The sequence below is a fragment of the Verruconis gallopava genome (genome assembly GCF_000836295.1).
Source record: "Verruconis gallopava strain CBS 43764 unplaced genomic scaffold supercont1.7, whole genome shotgun sequence".
NCBI lineage: Eukaryota > Fungi > Ascomycota > Dothideomycetes > Venturiales > Sympoventuriaceae > Verruconis > Verruconis gallopava.
The window spans coordinates 559546-575834 of NW_015622143.1; the positions used below are offsets into that span (position 1 = coordinate 559546).

General features: G+C 47.0%; 6 protein-coding genes across 6 annotated transcripts; 2 read left to right on the forward strand and 4 right to left on the reverse strand.

Moving 5' to 3' along the window:
* Window positions 1-174: 174 nt before the first annotated feature.
* Window positions 175-10880, reverse strand: PV09_02847 (uncharacterized protein). Its single transcript, XM_016355957.1, has 5 exons — window positions 9559-10880; window positions 3681-9499; window positions 1785-3614; window positions 974-1728; window positions 175-917 (listed from the first exon to the last, which is right to left on the reverse strand). The coding sequence occupies exons 1-5, from the start codon at window positions 9897-9899 to the stop codon at window positions 327-329; spliced, it is 9336 nt and encodes a 3111-aa protein (XP_016216263.1). The 5' UTR covers window positions 9900-10880; the 3' UTR covers window positions 175-326.
* A 254-nt stretch (window positions 10881-11134) lies between these two features.
* PV09_02848 (uncharacterized protein) lies at window positions 11135-11522 on the forward strand (the record flags this gene model as incomplete). Its single annotated transcript, XM_016355958.1, has 2 exons — window positions 11135-11377; window positions 11457-11522. The coding sequence occupies 2 exons, from the start codon at window positions 11135-11137 to the stop codon at window positions 11520-11522; spliced, it is 309 nt and encodes a 102-aa protein (XP_016216264.1).
* Window positions 11523-11548: 26 nt separating this feature from the next.
* PV09_02849 (uncharacterized protein) lies at window positions 11549-12904 on the reverse strand. The gene is made up of 3 exons (XM_016355959.1): window positions 12547-12904; window positions 12280-12478; window positions 11549-12201 (listed from the first exon to the last, which is right to left on the reverse strand). Exons 1-3 carry the CDS (start codon window positions 12556-12558, stop codon window positions 11861-11863), a joined length of 552 nt encoding a protein of 183 aa, XP_016216265.1. The 5' UTR covers window positions 12559-12904; the 3' UTR covers window positions 11549-11860.
* Window positions 12905-13021: 117 nt separating this feature from the next.
* Window positions 13022-14805, forward strand: PV09_02850 (uncharacterized protein). The gene is made up of 3 exons (XM_016355960.1): window positions 13022-13471; window positions 13525-13778; window positions 14022-14805. The coding sequence occupies exons 1-2, from the start codon at window positions 13142-13144 to the stop codon at window positions 13555-13557; spliced, it is 363 nt and encodes a 120-aa protein (XP_016216266.1). The 5' UTR covers window positions 13022-13141; the 3' UTR covers window positions 13558-13778; window positions 14022-14805.
* Window positions 13698-14634, reverse strand: PV09_02851 (uncharacterized protein). The gene has a single exon (XM_016355961.1). It carries the CDS (start codon window positions 14451-14453, stop codon window positions 13818-13820), a length of 636 nt encoding a protein of 211 aa, XP_016216267.1. The 5' UTR covers window positions 14454-14634; the 3' UTR covers window positions 13698-13817.
* PV09_02852 (uncharacterized protein) lies at window positions 14681-16117 on the reverse strand. The gene has a single exon (XM_016355962.1). The coding sequence runs from the start codon at window positions 15941-15943 to the stop codon at window positions 14963-14965; it is 981 nt and encodes a 326-aa protein (XP_016216268.1). The 5' UTR covers window positions 15944-16117; the 3' UTR covers window positions 14681-14962.
* Between the last annotated feature and the right edge of the window lie 172 nt (window positions 16118-16289).

Sequence of the window (16289 nt, forward strand, 5' to 3'; positions counted from 1 at the left end):
ACGCGACTTTGTGTGGAGAATGGGCTGCGGTCGAAAAGTGCATCTTCCCATTTAGGAAATTCGCACGTGATAATAGACGAATCAGTGCCATTCGTCGGACACTACACGAGGTGTAAATACACAATTTAAGTGAGAAATGGCCTATCCCATATCTAGAATTGGGTATTATATTCCGAATGAATTACAAACCCGTAGCTCCCAAGACTAAAATTACTATTTGTTGATGTTAACTACTAATCTTCGTTGCAAGCATTTGAATGCCCCTTAGAACTACAACTACGGTCTTTACCACAATAGATAGGACGTTTCGACTTCTCTACCACCAGTCACTCGGCCTCAGAGTCACTTTGGAGACTTTCGATCTCATCCGTCAAAGATGTCGCCTTCCCTAAATGGGCTGTTGGCATTGCTCCCTCAACGTCATCTTTAACATTGAAGAACGGATGATGCCTATGTAAAGGCTTGCCCTGGCAAAGGTATGCCATCGGTGTCATGGTAATATCCTGGCCATTGCGTCTTAATGTAATCCAGTCGAAAACGAAGGAGAGGAGACTAGAAGACATTGCACACGTATGGGTCTCTGAACTTTCTCCCACTCCGCTGGAGACTGCAGTACAGAAATACTCCCTGAGAGAGTCATATTCTTCTATAGGGAAGTATAGCCGTGCCCCTAGAATTCCTAATTCGATGCTGAGCCATTCAGGAAAAATTTCTCCTTCGGGAAGGCGAGGAAGCACATAGTAATCAAGATCCCAGAATTGTAGCATCTTCCTTGTTGTTGGAGCGGAGTAAATTATCAAATGAACAGATGTTGACCTAGAGGCTTGAAGAATAGGGATGATCATCTCAGCTTCTTCTGGGATAATGACGAGCGCTGTTTGTGTCGAGGGGCTCCACAAGACAAATTCAATGGACCTCTGTTTATGTGTTAATGCAATGTAAAAAAAAAAAAGACAAAAAGAAATGAACTGACGTAAAAGTTGTCGTTAGCTTCTACAGACCGCGACTTGACTGTGCGCATGAATTCGGCTGAGAGAAAGAGTCGGTGTGCCTTCATGCAAAGGCTGTATTTCTTTCCCAGAGGTGTCTGTGACAGAAAGAAAGATGCATTTTGGTGAAAATCTCCTTCTTTGAGAATTCCTGTGTCGACGAAGTAAGAAATGCCTTCGTGGAGCCCTGGAAATTTAAGAGCCTTTCGGTGCGCAGGTTTCTGAATTTTGCGAATCTCCTCGACCTGAAATTCAACCTCTCGCTCTTGTTCTACTTCTTCCATTACGAGACTTGAGGAAGTCCAGCCATTCGAATCGCTTGAATTTCTCTGTTTTATCAACTTACTGACCATATCGCGAAGGCCGGGATGTGCTAGACGCTCTAAATTTCTGTGCGAGCATTTCCGGTTGAAGCCATATAATTCTTCAAGTGTCAACCGTTCAGGAGACTTGATTGCGCAGATAAATTTTGATCTTTGACGAACATTGACGAGAAATTCCGGATTCTCCCAGGCAGCGTTCAACCTCACACAATAATCACTTCCCTGGGCTCCATACAACACGTGTAATTGTTCGTTACTTTTGCACGACTGCTCGAGCAACCAACGCACAATATCTGAAGAGTCCACAGGATGATCTGCGGTCTCAGGACGGGTGTCCAGAATACTCTGGTGGACTTCTGGTGGTGCAAAAAACACTATGCTTTGGGTTGTCGCTAGCTGGCGGAGTCTCATAGCAGCTTGAGAAATCAGTGCACAAGCTTGCCAATTGTGAGCAGAAAAAATTATTACTCACCTTGCACTGTATGATCTTTCGTTTGCCCTAATGCTAATGTGACTGCTCCGCAGGCACGATTTGGGAACTTAAGATCAGTTCCACGCGTATGAGCTTCGTCAAGATACACAACACAACCTTCTAAATTATCCGCAAAAGGAGTAGCAATAAGCGGGATCGGAGCCTTCATGCCTCGATACTGGACCCAAGCACGGTTATCACCGCTTCCGAAATACACGGCTGCTGATGCCTGGGGGTCTTTCGTCAGCCACATCTTTGCAACGCTTTGATTGTCCATCTCCAAAATGTATGCGCCAGCATCAATAAGAATACGTATTTTTAGCTCATTCAATTTCTCAAGCAACTTCTCTTCATTGAAACGGCCCCGATTATCAGCTGCTAAAATGTATCTCCTGTTCCTTTTTTGAAGAAGATACGTAAGAACTTCGGCATTCGTCTGATGCAAGGATGGTAAATCGTCTTGCTCAATGTTTAGCGGTAGAAGTCTACGATTGTCGTTTGTACCACTGAAGCCAGTCGTCTTTGCACACAAGTGCTCATTTTCTGCCGATTTTAATGGGAGATCCCATGCCGACAACTGCAATTTTACTGAGAATTGTTTTGCGTGCAAAGGAAATACAAAAACGTTCATATAGTGGTTTATGACGGTGGTATTGAAGCGAACGTGCTGCCAAAGCTCCTCCATCTGTCCGTGATCATCGACATTGATAACGTTCCAATGACGAAGAGGTTCTGGAAGAGATGCAGAATCAATTGTCCAACGATCATACTCAAAAGCTGGATCGTCAGACTTAAGTATATACCCTAAGCTCTCTTTAAGCTGCGATAAAGAGAGGCCGGAGTTATAAAAAGCGAGACAAGTGAGTAAGATGGCGACTTCAGGGTGTCCAAACTCGGATTGTTCAGAAGGAATGCCCTTTGCTTCATACGGCACTGCAATTGGATGTCTTTTGGGATGCAGACCGTACTGGACATTCCATCGCTTCTTCAGGCACATAAACAGTACCCTGTTAACAAGATAACCTCGAATAACGAGGATATTCTTGACTGTGACCGGGTTACCGGAGAGCATTGCTAAGACGCGCTCAAGAACCACTTGATCAACATCTTGTATCGATAAAAACTGTCGAAGTTCTTCTTGCTGTGCGGGAGACAACGCATCTGGAAGCTGAATGATGGAAGTCCTGCCTTCGCAAATGGTGTTTACAATCATTTTCTGAAAGCTGTCCTCTACCGCAGAGTGGAGAATGTAAATCGTCGGAAATCCAGAAGAGCGCTCAAAAACGTCAATTCCATGGGGGAACTGTCTTCGAACTTCTTGGAGGTGATCACGAACAAGGCCCAGAAGAGTTTGAGCGACTATCCAGCGATCTGGATTTCCATCAACAGGCATTAGGTCTCCACTTGGGTATATGAGCTGTGTCTTTACGGAGAGAGAGAAGTCAGATTCATCAAGAACATCACGTGAGTGTCGTTCCAACCAAGATTGAAATTCAATCATCTCACGTGCTTCCTCGAGTTTACCATCAACAAGATGCTGGAATCCGCTGAGTTTGAACGATAGTACATGCTCCGGAATGGTAAGCATTACTCCAGAATTATGAAGCGTTCGATAATGGAGGTCAGAATAAAGCTTGAGAACATTCAAGTTTGTTTGCGTTCGACGAGAGAACGGTACGTGGGTGATTTCTCGACCAACCAGTCCCCCAAGTTTTGCTTGTAAAATTTGAGCAGTCTGGAAGAGTAAAGCCTTTGGTACGATTAATCGAGATAATTGTTTTGCATCGGCAAGCACGCTTAAGACTATTGGCACAATGCATGAAGTTTTCCCTGAACGTTTCTGTCAGCTTGCGACCTTTCGCACGTGGAACAATGTATTTGATGGTTCACATGTACCTTTGCCCATATTAAGTTGCAGCACAGAATTGGCCTGAGAATCAGGAGAAATGATAGCCTTTGCGACATCTATCTGCTCGGAACGGATATGTAAATTACTGTCAATCTCGAATAGTAACCAGTCGGGGAACTCCAAGGGGTCCCAGTTCGCATGACCTCTGTTACGCCATTCTTCAAGAGCTTTTCGATTATCACCTTTTTTAAGCTCGTAATCAACTCTACGAAGCCACTGAAGTCGCGTAAGCCATAGTCCGTAGGAAACGAGGCTCTCTTTCATTCCTCGTCCGAAATTAGTGTGTGTACGAAAGCGCAGCTGCTCAAGAAGGAGAGTTGGTGTAATGCGTGGCCATAGCTGTCCTAACCGAAGCCACGGGAATGCTTTATCATTGGAAGAAAGTGCATCGCATATTCGAGAGAAACAATCTTGAATCGTTTTACGGGTGTTCTCCATCTTCTTCTTGATGGATTCCTGATCGGGAAGGCTCAGATCGTGCTGACTCTTGGTATTAGATCTACGCAGGGCCTCCAGACTTGCGTACAAATCTTCTCCATATTGCCGCCATTGTGGCTTGGTGGAAGAGACGAAGAAGGACAATATTGTGTCCAGCTCGGCAATTTGCTCAGGCATCGCAATTTCTCCTTCTACGTTCTTCATGATTATTCGAGTTCCCAAGGTAAAGTCTGCGTCGAGCGAAGCGTATTCTGGTTGACGGAGAGCAGATTTGGATAAAAGCTTGTATGTCAGAGATGGAATAACAGCACCATGGGCAGTGATTTCTCCAGAGAAATCAACCATTGATGGCCAGAACTCTAGATTTGGAACAACTGGATGCGTAAATTGCGTTTCCAAGATCCTTTGAACATGCTTTGCATACGTCGATAATTCCCAGTTCGCGTACAATCGTGTCCATTCAGGGAGTATGCGTTCCATGATCTCCTCCATATCTAATAATTCGGATTCAAATGCCAAGACGTTAGGTTGCTCGCACGGCCACTGCTCTGCAAGAAATTTGGCGAGGCGATCTGTTTCGTCTTGTTTTGATGACCACGATGGCTTTCCGTGACTATGAGACATCCTCAGCTTGGAAACGGGGCCATCTGGAACGATGAATTTTTTGAGATGCTCTGCGGTCGGATTTGAATCAATCCGAAATGCAGAAAAGACTTTGCGCTTTGGAGGCTCAAGTTGTTTTATCTCGTTCAATGCCCAGAATGCATACAAAATCATGATTGAGTCCATTGTTGCCGTCTGATTGAATGCTAAGAGGCAAAGACGAAACAAAACCTTGTATACGTTGTCAGAGCTAACGCTTCGACAAAAGTTCACTAGGTCTCCCCACTGTTCACCAAAATCATTGTCGATCCAGGTGCTCAGGGAGCCAAGATGCTCTTTTATTTCATGAAACCCTCCTATGAATTTTCCCGGAAAAGCTTGTAGTATCTTGGGTAGCTTCATTGATATATGAGCAGCGAATGTTTGCCGATGAAGTAGTTTTGTGATGTGATAGACTTTTTTCTCTTGTTCCAAAGGATTGGACCGATTCAAAGGCTTAAACATGTCATCTCGAGCATGGGCTTGTTTTGAAACGTCAGAGATGGCGCGTTCATGTGCTATTCGACTAGCAAGACCTCGGCGATAGAGGTGACCGAAACCTCTGTCATCATTTTCTTGGGCCGCTTGCGCCTCATCACTGAAGGCATGAAGTTGGTTGGATTTCGAAATGATATCCTCCACAGCTTGTCGTAAACACTCATGTTGAATTGTTATGGTGAGATTCGGGTTCCACCGGACAGTCTGCAGAGTCTTCCCACCTTTTGGATAGAAGTCTCGAACGGGGCTCAAAGCAGCGATTTCGTCCAGAATAGTCTTTCCAGACTTGGAAATTGGCGTCCACGGCTGACAGCACCCAGATTGCAGCAAGTGATATGCCTCTTCGGTGCCTGTAGATCCTGTGAGGGGATCTGGCAGTGGAAAAGACGTCGCAGCGTGAAGTAGAGCCTTGGTATATAGCAGGCGAGGCTCTGGGGGACAAGTAAGGCGCCCCAGAATATTGTCAATTTCGAACTTAGCATAAGATCCGGTACCGTTTACGTCAACGCTGACATGCATACCATTGCGCCTGATAACCAACGAACCTAAAGGTGTCAGAACGCTGCGATTTTCCTTGTTCGCAAGACTTCTAAGAACTAATATGCTGTTTAATCCATAAAGAGTACCTGCATCTTGATTCTCGTCAATCTCAGCATCTAACTCTCGACACTCAAGGAGATTATTGTTGTTGACGTAAAACGAAAGCGCTAAACGCTTTAGTTCAACTGACAATCTTCCTTTGCTGGGCTGAAAAACAGTGAGGTGCTGCGGTTCTTCAAAGCCTTGAAAGATTTTTTTGATGTCCCTGTAAACCTGACTATAGGGGTCAACCAGGAGAGACTCTCTGCGTCTTGCTTGATGTGTGAAAACTTGTAATATCCAATCAGAAGGCCTTGTCTTCCAGACATACGGTCTTCGTCGGATTTCCAGCTCTCCGTTTTGAAGGTTGAGCCAATGGGTGCAATTATCGAGGAGAGATGCTGGTAAATCATACTCTGACCCCTCGCGAAAGATCCAGTCAGGAACAAACTCATGAACAACACCGTTTCTTAGAGTTCGGATTATAACGCGGTCTCCCCTTCGCCCAAAGTGAATTTGATGCTGGAAAAGCCGACACGCAAGCATGTGGCTCATACCGGTAAGAGAGGAAGGGAAGGTCAACAGATGATTTTGTGCAAACAAACCTTTCACTTCCTCTGAATCCAGTATCTCATTTGGTAATCTTCCCAGTGGTTCGCCATTTACGAGCAAATATCCCTCAAGGATGTTGTAGTGAACATATTGCTTTTGAAGCCAATTGAAATTGCTCCTTATGACTGAACCGATCCATGTCTCGTTCGGCTCTGAGAGGAACTGCCAAGATAAGAACTGGCTGCCACTAGAATCGGCGGTTTCTGACCAAGACTTGTTGATTGCGATATCCAGGCTACCTTTAGAGGCTAAAATAGAGTTTCGAATCACAGAATGAAGACCGTGGACGATTTTCGCATCTCTAATTAGCATACTTGCCTGGACAGAAGGCAATTTTGATGGATTGACATGGAGATTCTGCTGTAACGCAATCGAAGCCTGAACAAAGCCCACTAACTCCGAAGCTTGCATGATATTTTCACCATTATTGAAGACTATAAATGTTCTTCGGCATTGTAAAGCGGCTAGAAATCCGTAGCTAGCGACACTTCTCGCGATCTTGTCATCAGTAGCCTTTGACTTCTCCTCTTGGAGACGTTGGATCCAATCAAGGGTGACAAGACGAGCAGTCTCAATAAGTCTGAGTGCTGATTTCCTGCCCGCACCTTCTGCCAGCTCATAAAGCCGCAAGGAGAGAGTAATCAAAAGTTCCATTTGGTTAGTCTCTCTCCAATTGGACTTGATGACACGCAAGCGCCGTTCGATTTGCTCAGCGAGTCGCACACAGAACGACTTATCTAGAAATACTGCGTGAATGTCTCGGAGCATTTCCTTTGATTCTCGCGTAGGTCCTGCTTGGATGGCCAAATGGCCAAATAGTTGTGTCGTGTCTTCGTCACTAAAATTGAGATTGGAAGAGCCCAACTCTACCAACATCGTGAACCATCGTCGATTATCACCCGATATTAAACGCTGGAGTGAATTGAACTCATTTGTTGTGGCATTAGGTGGACACTTAGTTTGGTTAGCAACGCACTCGTAAGAGGTTGGACCACTTGGATAAGCAGGAGGATGTTCTTTGATTTCCACCACAGAGCTTGATAAACATCTTGGAATGTGAACACCACAATGATGAGCGAACGTTAGTGGCATATGAAGATCCTTGACCCAGAGATCAGATTTCTGGTCGTAATACGAAAAGCTGAGTCCTAATGGCAGAAGGACATCTTTTAAAGCGATCTTCATTTTAAATCCCTTATAGTGAGTGCTGAGAAATGACTTTGTCTTGGAGGCTAAAGTGATACCACAAGCTGTTGACCGTGAATATCTTTTGAGTTGACTGTAATCGCTCATAAGTGTGTTCGCCTTCAGTTCAGTCGAAGGTCTGCTCGGATGGGCAAGGTCCCTCAAGATCCTCCACGTCGCATTTCGGTATGCTTGGAGGTAGGGAGGGATAGTAAGCTCAAACGCCACGGCAGCTTTATAGGGTTTCTCGACAGGCAGAAAATCTTCATGGACTCCGATATGCATTCTGTTGCGGCAACGCCAGTAATAACACTTTGAGCATCCCCGAACGTCGCGAGTACCGTCGCGATTCCATGAGCATGTGCATGTTCCACTCGATATCTTCTGGCTCAGCTCGTCGTACTGTTTGCACATAGTGCGCCATTCAGATTCCTTTAGAGACCGAGACTGTAACGAATCGTTTTGAATTTGATTTTGTAGATCTCGTATTTTCTGTCCCTCTTGTGATATTTCACAGTAGCGCATCGTAAATGCGTCCTTGTTGGGCTCGCTTGTAATCGTCTGCGACGGTAGAAGGCAACCGGCGCACCTGTCACGAATGTACTTTTGCACTTCCTGCAGTCGCTGCAGTTCCTTTGCCGTTGGGAGAAGTAAAACATCTAAGATCTCAGGGGTAAACAACGGGTGGTAATCTATCAAGAGTGGGCACCTCCTAGTCGCGCATTTGTCCATTGCAACCCACATCTCGAAGACGTTGAGAATGAATGAACTCATCTGCTCAGGTTTGGACATCGAGAGCTTAAGGGTAGTTCTGAAGAATTGGTCCATCGCATCAGCAAGTTCCACACATCGTTTCTCGAAATAAGTACTTGCTGCTGTTGCTGGAACGGTTTTAAGCTCAGTATCTCCATCTAGTGCAGCGAATTTATAGTAGTACTTCGTTACTTCTCTTACAGATCTGATGGCATTGTCATCGAGATGTGGTAAATGTTGTGATAGGAAATTCTGTCGAGTTTGATGTGGCATTTGAAGAAGTCCATGCAGATATGAACCGCTTCGTGGAAGTGAGAGAACAAGTGAATGCTCGTCAGTTCGTTTCATAATCCTTGGAATACGTCGTACGATGTTCTGCCTATAGCAATTCCAAGCTTCATTGACCTGTTCCGTACTCCTGACGATAATTTTTTTGCAGAACGAGCCGATCGAAGTCATTAATTGGCCGCAAACGTTTGAATTGGACTCCGAAAGGCTGGCTCTCTCAATCTCAACTTTTGCAAGGCGACGGCATAATTTTGCTCTCAAGCGTAAAGTTTTCTCAGGAATAAGCTGGCCTACGCAGTCTTCTAAAAGCTTGGACAGTACTGCGCAAATGAAAAGTTTGAAGCAAATCCTTCCACACTCGTTACCAAGAGTGAGACAAAGTTGACGCTGGATTGCCACACGGAGCACAAGCCAAGTTGGGTTTCTGCGCCACGGTGTTTTCGAGTTTTGAAAATTAACCTCGTCTTTTATTCTTTTCACTACCGCCGGAACAACTTCTACTTCTCCGATTGCTGCCAGCAAAGGCAAGAGTAGCTCAAAAAATAAGCCAGGATGTGTCGAATCGCGAATCTCAATGACCGAAGCTCCTGCTTTTTGTGTACGAGCAGCAAATCGTTGCAGTTGCTCTTGAGAGGCTTGCTCTATGAAAAATGACAGATTTTCCTGGAACGAACGCTCGCAAAATTTTGCCCACGAGATTTTGGCCGCGCGGTCAGGGAAGCTCCAAAGAAGAGCACCCTCAGCGGCAAGTACATTTTCCGCAGGTGGTGAAGACTGAAAGACTTCAAAGATGACCTCATCTTTGCCGTCACTTATATTGAAATTAGCACCTTCGAGGAGTAAAGCTGGAGTGTGGCAGGTGTAGCTTACAAGGTTTTGCGATAGAGCAAAAGAGCCGCATTTTGCTTTGCAATGCGTAAAATGAAGAAACTGTTAGGCTTGAACAATTTCCAGCTCCTCAAAATAATATTTCCATCGATGCCATCGGAATGAATGCCTTGGGCAGTATGAAGAGTTTCTGCAATAGACGCCCAAACTGCCGCCCATTCTCCTTGCCACCTGTTGCTACTGCTGAAGTCCTGGAACAATCTGCAGACATTGGACACGCGCGTGAGAATGTCGCTGCTCACAGACTCTGGATCGTCGTCTCCAACTCCAGGCAACTGCGGCGGTAGCACCAAGTGGTTGAAAACGGACTCCAAGAGTTCCATAGCGAATAGAGAGTTGAACAAGTCGACTGTAACTTTTGCTGAGATTATTGTGACGAAACTAAAGTGAGAAATTCTCTCCCAAATATCCGTTTTTGAGTTTTTATAGGTATAAATGTTGACATGCCTCGCTCCCAAAATTAGAGTAAACCGCTTCAATCCAAAGCAAGCTGTAAACGAATGAAAGATGCAGGGATAAGAACAGATTTTCTACCGGTCACAAAAAGGAGACGATTTTGAATATGACCGTTCTATCTTTTATGCAAGCAGCCTTGTAGCTGCAATGAAGTTTGAAAATGTCATTCGTCCAGCTTGCCCGTCTCCACTCGCAATAGGCCTTACAACGGGGATGTCAACTCAGCGCCGATTGCTTGTTACTTGGAATTTCGTCAATCAGATCTGGCGGTGTGTTCTGCAGGTATGACATCGTTGAAAGAGTGCATGAATATACACTCGGCCTCATGGCAGGATAGTCCCCAAGCAAGGATCTTTCAATGGGTTAGCGGCAACTTCCTTTTGATACTCTGTTGCCTGTCCAGAAATGATCTCTGTCCATTGGTTGAATGTTGGTTTTAGTCCAGAATCCTCTCGGATATACGAGGAATGGGCCTCAATTTTGACTTTCGCGATTGCATTTCACCTTTGAGAGGTTCCAGGAGCGAAGTGGTGGGCCTCAAAACTGTAACGAGCTAATGCATTGGCAACTATTGGACTGGCACAATTGGACCAAGTCGACAGCTGCATGAACCTGTGAGCTGATAGAGAAATAGTCATTGCACCTGGATGTAGCCTGTCACAAAGCCTCTGATGTGATCGTCAGGTTGAGCAAAGGGTGGCGACAAGCGCGTCAACAGATCTTTGAGCCACGTGAATGGGCAAGATCTGAGGAGGTTTGATAAGTATATGAGGACTTTATATTTCTAGAGTAAGATTCATAAGTTTATCGAGGGGTTCAGAGCGAGGTAGAGAGACTCAAGGTCAGTTAATAGCTAACTTAGGTAGAACTATAGCGCACGAAAGCTACACAAACCAATATCCCGGCCTAGAACCACCCGGCTTGGCGTCAAAGCGTCCGCATCGCGAACATATGCTTCTTGCAAAAACCGTCCACTTGCTCAATCTCTTGAATCCGGTTTTCCTTCTCTCAAGTGAAAAGAATACGGTTTACACCTTGGTCCCTGTTGATTTCAAATTCTGGCACCCTTCGCTCTCGTCACGTACACAATCTACCGCACACCATGGCAGACAAACTGCGTCAGCAGCAACAACTCGAAGCCCTGCAAGCGCGCTACGTCGGCACCGGCCACGCCGATACTACCAAATTCGAATGGACGTCCAACATCATGCGCGACTCGTACGCTTCTTTCGTGGGCCACCCACCGCTGCTGGCCTACATGAGCTTGGGTTTGGGACAGACGCAGGAGGAGACGAGGGTTATGCTTATAGAGAAGATGGTGCAACCAGTCGGCCCCCCGCCGGATGTGGAGGATTGATGAGACGATCAATGATGTTTGAAGCCAGGGGACATAAAGTTGTCTTTGGAATTGAACAGAAGATAAGGAGTTGGTCTACGCAGATATCAAATCCAGCTTCTACGCGGCCTCATTTTGGGCCGCGCTTCGCTAGCCGTAGCTGCATTAACAGCTATTGAGCTATTGGCATGAAATCGCATGCAAATGTTGCACTGTACCTGCTCTGCGGGACGAGTTTAGCATGGGAAAATGACGTGAAAGAGGAAACTCCAAGCTTAGACTACTAAAGCAGAACTATTTCCATGCTGCTTGGTGTATATACTACCTCATGCGGCCTCATGTCCAATATGAACACTGTGCTCGTTTTGCGCAAATTCAACTCGGCCATTGTGTGCATCGCACATGCTCTAAATGATGATCCATAGTCACGACTCTCGCTGACTCGCCACCCTCTTGCACAATAAGGAACGAATTTTGCGCGCTTTCCATCTCTCAGTCACTTTCGCTGCCTGGCCCATTCGGTCTATCGTCATCATCATCGACAACATCATTTGCAACCATTAAACTGTACTCTGCCCTCCTCAGCATATTCCTCAGCTGGTCGTTGCGCGGATCTGCCAGCTCAATTGGTTTTAGCTTAGCTTGATTCCGTATTCTGGGGTCGCACCCTGCGTCGATAAGAATATCGACAATCTGGTAGCCGCGTTCCCAGTCCGACTTGTCGAGAGAATTGACATAGCGGACAGCTTTGTGTAGGGGGGTGTCGGCTTCAAGGCGCGAGTGTTCATCAATCAGAATTCCAGCTTGATCGAGGAGGAGGTCGAGAACTTCGTCTAGCGGAGAGGTCAGCATACGGTATCCACGTTGGTCCAAGTTGGCGAGCTGGAAGGAGAGCGGCGAAAGACACGTACAATTTCCGTTCACAGCTGCAATGTGCAACACGCCCTGCCCAATGCCGTCGCGTGCCGTGTTGAGAAGCTCGGCTAGCTGTTCCTCTGCCGCTTTTTCGTTCTTGGGATTCTTCGCGTAAAAATCATCTATGACTTCTTGCAGCAGGTCTGTGTTGTTACGGCGGCAAGCTTCCAGCACAAGTTCGCGGGGTGTTGCGCCCTGCAAGACACTACGTCAGCCTTCCTTCCAACCAGTACAGGAGAAGATTGCGTGCATGTGGAATATACCTCATCAGCCATGACAGCGAAGTGCAAGACACGAAAGGCACAGGAAAATCGAGCGGGAGCAGAGGAGAGATCTGATTGCCAGTGGAATGAGGAAGAGAACGAAGGCGGCCTGCTGGGCGCACTACTCGAGAGCCAGGAACGAGGCTGAGTTGCCAGTTACTCTGGGAGCCCCGATCGGAGTGTCAACCAATTCTTCGGTTTCAGAATAGCGCTCGGGGAGTCGACGTGCAGCAAATCGCGTGGCAAGCTAACCAAGACCTGGACCATGCACAGCAGCTCCAAGTTACGCACAAACGAATGCAGAGAATATCTACTAGGTGAGGCGGAGAGAGTTGCGTCCGTGTTGTACGGAAGAAATATGTGGACAGTCATGCCGGACGTTGCCTGACAGGGACTCCTGCTTTCAGCCCCACTAAACCCCACGTCTCAGAGACGCAACCTTGAGATCTCTGCAGCATCACAAATCGCCGCGCTCCAACACTTTTTTTTTTCCCTTTTTTGCTTCGTTCTTATTACCTGTTTTGACGGCCTTGCTGTACAACGTCTTCAAAGAAGCCCATTTCCGATCTCCGCTCTAACAACAAAGATCAGGAAAATGCTCTATTTTTGTCCTGCCTGTGGCAATCTGCTCACCGTTGCACCCGCGCCTCCGGACGTTGCTGGATCTGCCTTCGATGACTCCGGTGCCCAGAACCGCATGACCTGCCGCACTTGTCCCTACGTCCGCGTCCTCCGGAAGTCATACGTTGACAAGAGAGAGCTGCCGCGAAAGGAGGTCGCGGATATTCTCGGCGGTGGTGATGAATTCCAGAACTGCAGCACGACAGAAGCAAGCTGTCCGAACGAGAAATGCGACGGCTCCGAGGCCAAGTTCTATCAGCTTCAGATTCGTAGTGCAGATGAGCCTATGACCAGTTTCATGAAGGTGAGTTGGCTGCTAGGCTAGATCATGAACAAAGACTGATCGTCCGTACGTAGTGTGTGCGCTGTGGGCGCAGATGGATGGAATGATCGTCTCGAGCACAATTCATTTACTTTGCGCGGAGTTCAAATTGGCCATTTTAACAACATCACGATACCCATACATGGCGCAGACCCGGCGGTGGCATTCAATAAGTTGACAGATCAAAGAGCAGATGGTATTCATCAACCAAAAAAAAAAGATTTTTGAATTCCATTTGGTTTCTTTTAGCCTCTTTCCAACGCTATTACGCTGTTGACAATTTGCAATTGTAAGTCTTTTCACCTGTATCTACGTCTTCAGTGTCGAGCTATTTCTTACCCGTCGCCCATTTCCATGCCTCGTCCTCCAACTCTGACAGTCTCCTACCAGCGCTTGACAAAGCATTCATTACTGAACCCATGATCCCTTCTTCCTCCTGCGCTTGCCGCGCCGCTTCTGCGAATCTCTCCCTATCATTAGGTGTTCCATCAGCTGCGTATGGATTTTGCTGATAGCCCGGGGGATGCTCCAGCGACGCCCTTCTGCCATGTAGGTTGCTTGATGGAGGTTCCAGAGTAGTCCCTGTCTCATATTGTGATGCTGGCGGCACGTATGATGAATGAGTCGGCGCCTGATTCGTTGACGGGGCCGGAATGTTCATTTGAGACGGTGGAGAAAGCTGACTTGTCGTGGTTGTTGTATACGTAGCTGTAATTGTAGGCTGTGGAACTGCTCCAGGCTGAGGTGGTGATGGACCGAACGAACCTCCTGCCACACGCGTTGGAGCTGGCACCTGAGGGCGAGCTCCAGTTTGTGGAGCCGGAGGATCTGAAAGATTTGTGGGCGGTTGATTCGTTGTTTTCGTTGGCGGTGGGCCAGATGCTTCTTCCGGCTCAGCTGTCTTTGGTGTGACCCCCTCCGGATGCAATGGCGCGTCAGCGTAGATTTTGATGGGGGGCATCATGTCGGTGTCTCGACAGCACAGGGAAATATGGAAAGAAGTTGAAAAGCGAAGCTCTCAGTACCCTGGGGTAGATGCAGACAGTTGCAACCGTATCTGCAGGTACGGAGCAGTCGATTAACGACTGCAGCCTTGTGGTGTCGCGTAAGTTAAGGTCAACTTAGTGATGTAGAATGACGTAACTGCTCAACTTCTCTCAGACAACGTTTGCATCAGAGTCATTGCAAAGTCCTTGAGCTGAATTCTTCCATTAGCACTAGTTAACGTTGTCCGGCTTAACCTCATTCTAATTCAAAACCAAAGTCATCATGTTGGCTTAGCTATGCGAGCTCTAAACTTAGACTCTTTTACCTCCGAAGATCACTTTCTAAGTGGTTTCACACTCCCGTTTCGATATACTATTTGAACGAGAAGAAACAGGTTCACGTGGATTGCTCTTGTCACGTACTGTCTATTCTACCTAATGCTGCACGTAATTTTCATGCCATTTTCAGCCATCAGGAAACCTGTTCCTAAAGACTCTTCTCCACCGCCATGACTTCGGCAATTCCATCTGCAACAGCCTTGGCCTTCTCGTCGGATAGTCGCTTCAGAGGTCGCCTTGGATAGCCGCCATATCCGAAGTAGCTCTGGATTGCACTTTTTGTTCCAGGAATGGCGCTCTTCGTCAAAACCCAATCCCCCTTGCTTAGCACCTTCTGCAATGCGATGGCCTCATCATACTTTCCTTCAGCCCATAGATTCCACACTTTGACGCACGTCTTTGGCAGCACATTTGCACCGCCAGCGATGATACCGCTTCCGCCGCTAGCTGCGGTTTGAACAGTGAAGTCGGCCATGCCACCAAAGGCCATGTAACCAGAACCCTGAGACGCAGGGGTCACCGCGTTGGTTGCCTGTGCCACGCGCGTAAGCTTCCCTGTATTTCCACAGGTAAATTTCGTGCCAATGATGTTCGGATGTTTGGAAACTTTGATCAGGAAGTCCGAGTCCATATCGATGCCAGCAACGGCTCCAGGATAGTTGTACAAGATGATTGGGATTGGCGATCCACTTGCTACAGAGGTGAAGTATTCATACAGCGCGTCCTCATCCATGGCATACCTGTAGTAGGATGGACAAACAAGCAGGGCATATTCGCCTCCAGCTGCGGCAAGTTCTTCACAAAGTTCAACCGTGCCTCTAATTGAATTCTCGCTTGCGCCAACGATGACAGGTATGTGAGAGAAACCGGCCTCATCAAGTGCGGCGCGCGTCTCTCGTGTGATGAGCACTTTTTCTTCTTTGCTAAGGTGAACCGCTTCGCCGTTGGAGCCCATGACGATGATTCCTTGTAGTCCGGCCTCGCATAGCCTGACCACATGTTTCCGACATGTAGGAATGTCAACGTCTTCGGTATCCGGATTGAAGAAAGTCATGACTGGTGAGTAGATGCCATGTCTGAGAGGATTGCGAGGCCGCGGAGCCCCGTTACTTGATCCATTTGCTGCCATTTTAAATTCTACTGTGAGAATGCTTTGAAGATGTGAAACTTGTTGTCTGAAAAGATCACAATGATGATCCTCACTCCGATGTTTTTTTCTGCGGGATTTGAAACAACGGGCGGTAGAAACCTCCCGTGTGATCGAGCGATGAGAAAAAAAAAAGAGTTCGATATTGGACAAGAGCTATAGAGGCCTGCACGCAGCGACTGGGTTGTAGGATAGTTTATATGCGAAAGGGCAACTATGGCCAAAAGTGGCGACCATGCTGAACCCATAGCTTGCAATTGAGCCGATCGCCGAATGGCAGGATTGATCTTACACATACATCCCGCGCCAAACTTAACCCGGCGCACAA